The sequence below is a fragment of the Gopherus evgoodei genome, chromosome 4 (assembly GCF_007399415.2).
Source record: "Gopherus evgoodei ecotype Sinaloan lineage chromosome 4, rGopEvg1_v1.p, whole genome shotgun sequence".
NCBI classification, from domain to species: domain Eukaryota; kingdom Metazoa; phylum Chordata; order Testudines; family Testudinidae; genus Gopherus; species Gopherus evgoodei.
In genome coordinates this window covers 106,098,400-106,106,769 of record NC_044325.1, presented here as the reverse complement: position 1 = coordinate 106,106,769, position 8,370 = coordinate 106,098,400, and the positions used below count along the sequence as shown (strand labels likewise).

General features: G+C 37.4%; 1 protein-coding gene across 3 annotated transcripts; it reads right to left on the bottom strand.

Moving 5' to 3' along the window:
• Positions 1 to 6,013, bottom strand: CALCB (calcitonin related polypeptide beta). 3 transcript variants are annotated; one of them, XM_030560457.1, is made up of 5 exons: positions 5,943 to 6,013; positions 4,539 to 4,634; positions 4,039 to 4,170; positions 856 to 1,043; positions 1 to 481 (listed from the first exon to the last, which is right to left on the bottom strand). In XM_030560457.1, exons 2-4 carry the CDS (start codon positions 4,622 to 4,624, stop codon positions 881 to 883), a joined length of 381 nt encoding a protein of 126 aa, XP_030416317.1. In that variant the 5' UTR covers positions 4,625 to 4,634; positions 5,943 to 6,013; the 3' UTR covers positions 1 to 481; positions 856 to 880. The 3 variants fall into 3 exon arrangements, with proteins under 3 accessions (XP_030416317.1, XP_030416318.1, XP_030416316.1); XM_030560458.1 differs by having other exon boundaries at positions 856 to 1,040; XM_030560456.1 differs by lacking the exons at positions 1 to 481; positions 856 to 1,043 and adding an exon at positions 2,657 to 3,208.
• Positions 6,014 to 8,370: the final 2,357 nt, after the last annotated feature.

The window sequence follows — 8,370 nt, the reverse complement described above, 5'->3', positions numbered from 1 at the left end:
TGTATCTAAAATACTTTTTTAATCTTGCTTAAATTCACAAATGATACAATATTGATGTGTTTTTAAACATACTGTACAATCATGTTACTTAAATGTTTTACATCAAGGCACAGCACTCCATATTTTACAGATATGCCTTGACAGGCAGCAATTTAGAGTAATCCCCGAGATTTGGCAGTATTGCCCAGATAAATAGCATGGATCACATTTCACATATATGCTAGAAGATAAATAAATAATAGATGCTATCACATTTTATTTGAAATAGAATTGCATATAAAAAGAATAAACAATCATTTAACTTGAATAATTAGATTGGTTTGTAATATACATAACAGAAGTGCTTTCATTTGATTTTAACAAAACATTTTTAAATATTAGGATGCAAAAAATGAGACTTCTGTTTGGCCTTCTTGATTTATGGAGAAGAGTTGCTTTCATTAGAAACTAAAGGGAGTTAACATTTCAGTTTCATGGGAATCTGAAAGAAAGAAATCCAAAAATTACCAAAATATTCATACAGAAATATTACTTGTGGCATAATGCAAGAATATCCACTGATTGAAACTTTTACTTGAACCAACCAGCTTTGTTTTACAAGGTGATCTAACATTCATTAGAACTGATTATTTAAACTTTTCACTTTACTTTGAAAAAAAAAGACCTTGCAGTAGATGCTCAATTTAAATGTAAAACTGGATTTGTAACACATTTGGATTAACTATTACTGTTTCTTTCTAGGATCTAAACACCATAAATCTATTTTCCATCCAAACAAGAATTCTAAGTAAGATATTAGCAATGGTAACATTACTAAGGGAAGTATAGATTCTACATATATTGCAGTGTGTTTACCATATTCCAGGTGTCATTCAGATGTTTATATTTGAGCATTTCTTCTTCGCCTCCCAAAAGCTTTAGATCCCACATTGGTAGGTACAAAGTTGTTCTTGCCCACTCCTCCTGACCTGCTCAGGAAGTCTGCCAGACGATGGGTCACACAGGTTGCTGTGTTACATGCCCTTTTCTGTGCTGTTACACTGCTTTTCAAAATAAAAAAATATATATTTTACATGGACAGAATGTAAAAAATACTTTGCTTATATCAATAAGGTGTGGTTCTACCTGGAAAAATATCTCTATACAAATGGGATTGTGAAGTTCCATATTTATTGTGTTTCAAGGATTTACATATTGTTCACTCAGTTTATGAGTTTAAAAAATAGTTTTCTTTTTCTAGGTACCAGGTGCTACAGACTTAACTCAGGTTGTGAAAGTCAAACTAGGCTCTTTCTTTCTTGCACATCATCACCAATAGTTAAGGTTGCCTAAACAAAATTATCCCCTCAATAACACTTGATCAACTCCATTCCCACCAGCAAATAATTGAAATCTAACAGACAACTGTTGATAATGCATAAGTAGTAAAAGAATCTAGCTAAGCCTCAGCTGAGTTAGTTCTGTAGTGCTGATGGAGTATAGTAGCAAAATACCTATTTTAGGTACCTAGATCAGCAGCTATGTCAGAACACACAAAAGGGCTGAAGTTCTGGCCCCATTGAAGACAATGGGAATGTTGCCATTGACTTCAACGGGGCAAGGATTTCAACCTGGAACTAAATCTACAGAGTAAGAAGTTGCCAGGGATTTCTGAGTAATTTTTCAGAGTTGAACAGCACATAGTCATTTTCCTTCTTCCATATATCTGATTGCACTATTTAAACAGCTTTCTTCATTATTTAGGCCTTCACTGAGCAAAGCATTAAGCATTTTAGTAATCCCACTGACTTCAGTGGGACTACTCACTTGCTTAGAATTAAGCACATGCTTATGTGTATTGCTGGACTGGGGCCTTAAGAGTACACGCTTCTAAAGTCTGTGTTCAAGCCAATCTCCTACTGAAATCAATGAGAATGTTGCCTGAGTTAGGACTATAGGCAGGCCCAGAGACAGTACCATAGAAAGCATCCCTGGTAACATGACAATTGTGTTCTGAACAGTTCCCATATTATGAGATACATGTTGTACAGAGAAAAAAAAGTTAAAGAGGTACAAAAGTAGCACTAAATCTGTTATTAAAGTAAAAGAATTAACAGAAAACAAGATTTTAAATGAATTACCCAGATATGAAAGCTCCCCATTTTCATTCTTTTAATATACAAGTCTATCTCACAGGCTATTTCTAAAACTGATATACATGTAAAAAATCCAGTTATTCATGGTAATACATCATTGGAAAGAAGCTTCATGTAAATAATATTAAGAAAAATGAATATTAAAGTTCTTACCTGGATGAGTTCAATGAGAACAGTTTTAAACCTGGATTACATTTCTAGTGTTTTCACACTAGTTAATATGTGCATTTCTTGATGCTTATCCATTTCAAAAGTTCATAGAAATTGTTTTACTAACTAAGATTGTGTGTGACTGATTATGTATGCACACATACATATAGAAAGCATTAAAAGGGTCTAGGAGTTCTCCCAGTGTATATGAACATAGTCAAATTGTTCAGCTATTCTAGAATTAAATTATTATACAACTTTTGTATTGTTCTGCTCTTCTCCAGTTCTGGAAAGATTTGTAAAAAACTTTTCTGGCTTTGTCTAGAAATCTCGCATTCCAACACAATTAATTAAAACAAACAGGCCTAATCCTCATAGAAAAATAGGTTTATTGAACAAGTGCATGAGCAGGCATGAAAGAAGAGTTTATCTGTACATGTAATAGCTAGAAATGTAAAGCTTTGTTTAGATTTTTTTAAAATAAATGTCTAAGAAAATCAGTTGACGTCTCAAGGCAGTGCTGTTCATTCTTTTTTATTTTATTTGGTATATTTTTTTTTCTAACTTGGTGTGTGTATTGTGTTCTTTATCGTCCTAACTTTAAGTCCATCTCAAACATTCTCTGTCGAAAACAGAATCAAAATAACATAGCAAAGTTAGCAATCAAGATTAGATCCACATGCATCAAGTTAAAAAAAAGGGAGAAGGGTGCAAATAAGCATGTCTAGTTGTTTCCCAGGGATTCCCCATAGTTTGCATAGCGTTCATTTTCCAGGTCATTCAGCACATTCCTTTTCTTGCCAGGAGTTCCAGCCCCGACGTCAGTACGAGGGTAAGTTTGCAATTTGTGCAATTCTTGAGACAGTTTGCCCAGCACACAAGTACTCAGACTGGCACAGCGTTTGGAAATAGGTTTATCCAGGCTGCAGGGGGAAAAAAACATGCCAAAAAAGTAATATAAATCATGCACATCCATGCATTACATTCCTAGATAAATAAGAATAATTAGGAGACAAAAAGAAAAGGATAAAATCCCCTCATACTTATTTCATGCAAGGGGGAGCACACTTGAAATCAGAGGGAGAACAGAGTTTTATCATGAACAAAATGAATATTGTTTATTTTATCAAGCAGATTAGATTTTGGGATGCTAGTAGTCAAAGGATAGGAGGTTTGTCTTCCACTGTACTAGACATGCTGTTCAGTCTCTCATTCATCAACATGCTTTGCAATAGGAATTCATTAGGGTTAGTGGAAATGTACTTGCATGCCTTGGCCCTGAGGGAGAAGGTGGCGCTGCGTGCACTAATAGGATGCCCCGCTTCAGCCAATGGCCTTCCATGCCTCACGACAGCATCATGCACTATCGCAACAGAGAATCCAGGAGCGATCGAACAGCCCTCAGTACTACCACCGGGAAAACGTACCTCTTGCTGCCATATTTTAATACAACCCCCTCCTTGAAGTTCAACTCACCCTCCAAGGGTTTTTTTATTTGCTCTCGGTTGTAAAAAAAGATAAAAGCAGGTTAACTAGGTGGAAACCATCCACCTGATACTGACACGGGAAAACATCTATGCAGTACCGTCCTTTCCAAAGTATTGTACAAGGTCATCCGCAGTCCCAAGGGAGAGGAAAATCTTAGCCTGCCCGAGTGTTTGGTGAGGTGGCTCTTGCTGGGAAATCAAATGGACACACAGAGTGGTCCTGCTTCCCCAGCATCTGTGCATATCCCCGGGGCTGTGTCCCTTACCTATTCCCCTCAGTCTCTTGTTCCACGTCTTCCGCTCTCATCTGAACAAATTCTTTCACCAACGCATTTAATAACCGCCGAGCTTCGTAATCACTGAGTGTCACTCGATCCGTTATAGAGTCTAAGCCAGGTCTAGGTGGAGACAAGCGAGACAGCATGAATACAAGGATAACTGCTGCAAAGAGTCTCTTGCATGTGTGCCCTTAGGTGGATGAGTTCTTGTACACACTATTCCACACTGCTGAGCGTGTCTTTGTCACAAGTGTCCATATGTATACCGAACTCAAGACAAAGACTATTCATTCCCTCACACACTAGATAAGTAATCTATTGCATGTTAAAATATGAGCGTTACAAAAAAGTAATATTGGAAGATCTACGTTGTCTCCTTTACTATAACCCACTTTCTATCTGCAGCCACGAGGAAAACTAAATGTCTCTATTCTGTTCAGATGCAGTGCTCCGAAACGCATGAGTTTCCACAGTTCTCAGCTTCTTACCTGAGTGGGGTTGCCTGGGAGCTATCCATCTGGCACATAACCAAGGCATAAACAGCAAGGAAAGGTGAAATCTTCAGCATAACCATAATGTCCTCTCTACAACAAAGAGTCACATCAAACAATGGCCATTTTCCAGCCTCTTCAATCTTAACAGATCTACTAAAGATGCAATCTTTCTCTAGATACATTTGGTAATAGGTTGTTGTTGTTAATTTGCTTTGGTGTTTTGCTTTAGTTTTCTCAAATAATTTTCAGGATTTTTGTATATGACCAAACTGAAATATCTGGCGTTTTTTCAGAGTTAGGATTACTATCAATATGTAACTAAAATAGGATTTAAGTTAATGCAGATCTGTCTATAAACTGATGGGAAACGTGTCTCTTCTCCCCTGTATTTGAAGCACTACGCGTGATTTCATTTAATGTGTCTGATCTGAACTGGACAAAATGGCACTTCAGGTAGAGTAAATCGTATGAAAAAGCATGAAAGCTAAAGCTATTGTTATTTTTAAAATATGACCAATAGTTTTCTGTATTCTCATTTTTGCAGATTATTAATATATGTTAATCGCTCTAATGTTTAATTTAAAAATTAAAAATAATTACGTTTGCTTAGAAATCAGCACATTATATCAAAGAGTGCTCACTTTCTGGTACAGTTTACATGCTAAACTTCCAACTCAAATACAAATTAGATAAAATTATAAAAACAGGTCCATTAAAGTAATTTTAATAAAAAAATCCCCAAATTATGACCAAAGATAAATAAATCAGATGAACTCAAGTCAAGAGAGCAGAAAGACTAAAAATATCATATCTTGAAGAACTCCTCTCTATGACTCACAGCTTTATTTAAATATTTTTAGTTTAACGTCACCTTTTCTCCCATAGATTAAAACACCTATTACTACCTGCAGCATATATTGCTAGTTAACATACAATGAAGGTTGTCACTTTCTAAACTTTTACCATTTTATAACAGATTTTGTAAAAAACCTCAAAATGATTACAAAAAGAAATAAATCAAGCTATGCAGCCCACTAGTGTAAAGAGATTAGGGGTTTTACGACGAAAATGTAATATACTACGCAGTATCGGTTGCTTTCAATTATTCTAACGGGACTGTGTATTCCTTCTCTTATCTTGGTATATTTTATTTTGAGGAATCCAGTAACGTGTAATTTAGAAGACCATACGAAATCTAGCTAATTACAAATTATGCGTTCTCTGAATGCACAGAGAAAAATCAAAATAGAGAAAGACAATACAAGCTGTAACTTGGCACCAGTTAAAGACCAGCCTGCGCACACGTACAGCTTCAAGCATTGCAAATTCTGCTGCACTGAAATAAGCTTACCAAACACTAGATTTAAGAAAAGAAAAAGAAAGAAAGAGTATGCTTACCTTGAAAGACAAAGCTTCGTAAGAAACAGTAAAACGTGGTGGAGGTTTCCTCAATATATGTTTCTAAATCGTGATGCTGTTCACTGCCTAAGTATCCCCCTTTTATATCTACCGCCAGAGTGGAAGTGTGTAGGCGTTTGACCGGCACTGGCCAGCCAATCACAAGTTCTGTTGGCAAAATGTAGCCAATCCACAACCGGGCACGAAACCCACTACTCTCCAATTACGTCATCTTCCAGTCACTGAGTATTCCATTCACAAAAATTGCTAGTCAGTTGGCTACATCTGATAGTTTTATTTGCACTGAGGTCACTGAACGAAAAAAAGACGGATCACATCAGACAATTAATGGCAAGTAAGGGAAATCGTCTCGAGTCATTAATAATGTACAGTCCACCTCCTTACCCCCACAAAAAGTACCATATCTTTTTAATGAAAAATTCAAAGGACAGGTTATTTACTTATTAGAAGCGACATCTACTGCAAAAAATACCGCATTGCAGACAGAAAAAAGGACCTTGGCAACGGCGGATTATGATTATTAATTTAGTCTGCAAATGCGTAGCTATAGTAATGTAATTGCATACATAGGAAACTGTATTTAGTATTTATTACAAATATTAGTTTTTTGTTTCGTAACAAATTAAAACATGAGTGCAGAAGTTATTTCACTTATATTACTAAATAAGTTTAATTATATCACGTGAAGAGAATAGTATCTAGAGCAAATAAATCCGTTATGGGCAGCATATTAGCAAAGTTTTTCCTTTGGTACCTTGAAGCCCGATCCTGCAAACCTTTACTCGCGTGGATAGTTCCCCTGACTTCAACGGGACTAAATTTTCAGGTTCCTGCCTGGGGATTGCCATGTTACGCGTTTTCCCGTAGTTCCCGGTTTCTAGTGTGGATTTGCAAATCGGGGGAACGGGGAATTTAAAATAACTAAAAATAAAAGCCAAAATATTCATGGAAAGCCCCAAAGCCCACTGAAATTAATGTGAATCTTCACTCTGATTTCAATGTGCTTTAGATGAGGCCTTTTGTCTATAATGAATGAAAATGACTCCCCTTCCTCTATCAACCAAGAAAAACAATTTCCATTTTCCCACTCTTCTACAAGTATCGACCACGCTGAAGGCTTTCCACATAGCACACCTCGCTTTCTTATTGTTAATGTAAACTAAATTCCGAGTTAAAGCTCAAGCAGCTTGCAAAATAATTCTTTCTCTCTGGCTATCATTTTCACTTTTCATAGGGTTTGAGAACAAGAATTACGTTAGTCTCTTGAGTCACCTGAAGATTAGTGCAACCTAGTGGGGTAGGCAGTTGTATGGAAAGCAGTTCTGAAGAGAGAGAGTTAAGTCTGGTTAAGACTGAAGGGATAGGAATCTACTCTCCTTCCTTACAGGGACTTCTATTCAGAGTAAATGCTTAAATTATGACCATTTACTCTTCTCTGTTTCTCCTTTGAACAGGACTGATTTAAACTGGTCTTTGGTGTGCATTCTTTGGAGGACAGATTTTACAGTCACTGATTCGAACGCAATTATTGTTCCCTACAGGAAAAAATAATAATTGCACTGTCTTCTGTGACACACAGTTAAGACTCGTAGTTTGTTTAACATAAACCCAGGGGAAATTGCATACTGAACTACTATGTTACCACCGGTAACATCCTGATATTGAGAAGTAATGTAAGAAACCCTCTGTATTCCCCAGCTAATTGTCCGCAGAGAAAGTGTACAAACAGCGGGACTGGCTCGGCCATCGTCTCCCAGAGGGGAGGATTGCTAGCAGATGTTGTAGCCGGGGCGATTCAATCATTTCGTGCTGCGAGCCCTGTCTTTATTGATTGCCATAAATACTATTATATTGGCAGCGTCCTTTTTACAGGCTGCTTGGAGCAGCTGGAGGTGTTTGGACTGTATCTCGCCTCCGCGGCTCCCCCCCCCCTTCCTAGTCCAGAGTTGAAGTGGCCACGTTCCGGCAGCTACCCAGCTGCTTCCCTTTCCTGGGCACTTAGAGCTGCAAGAGCTACATCCGCAGTGGAGAAGGCTCTGCGCGAGCCAACCCGGCTCAAGCTATAGGGTCAAATGAATCACTCTTAAAGGGTCTCTTAGTCATTGTCTAGAGGCGTTGTAGACGTGTCTCGAGTTTGTACACCTGCTCCGTTACAGGATGGTTGGATTTACTGTATGTTTGTAAAGCTGTTTTGCACACACACATTGACACAAAAACATCCAAAGGAAAAGACCGGAGAGCAAGTAGTTTTTCCTGTGGAAAATATCAATATGGTGTGTACTTTCTCGGTGAGTCTTTTCTTCATGTTGGAAAAGCTCTTTATAAAGGGCCGTAGTAAGTTCTGCCAAGAACAACAAATGGGGATAAACCACTTTCTGTTTGCATCATCATAATAAACATTGCATTT

Bases quoted from the DNA above. Each gene is read 5' to 3' on its own strand.
- CALCB (XM_030560456.1), bottom strand. From the start codon at position 4,624: ATGGTTATGCTGAAGATTTCACCTTTCCTTGCTGTTTATGCCTTGGTT. The intron at 4,171-4,538 runs GTAAGAAGCTGA...GTCTCCACCTAG, and splicing joins TCCCAGGCAACCCCACTCAG to ACCTGGCTTAGACTCTATAA. The intron at 3,209-4,038 runs GTAAGGGACACA...TTCCCCCTGCAG, and splicing joins CAAGAGACTGAGGGGAATAG to CCTGGATAAACCTATTTCCA.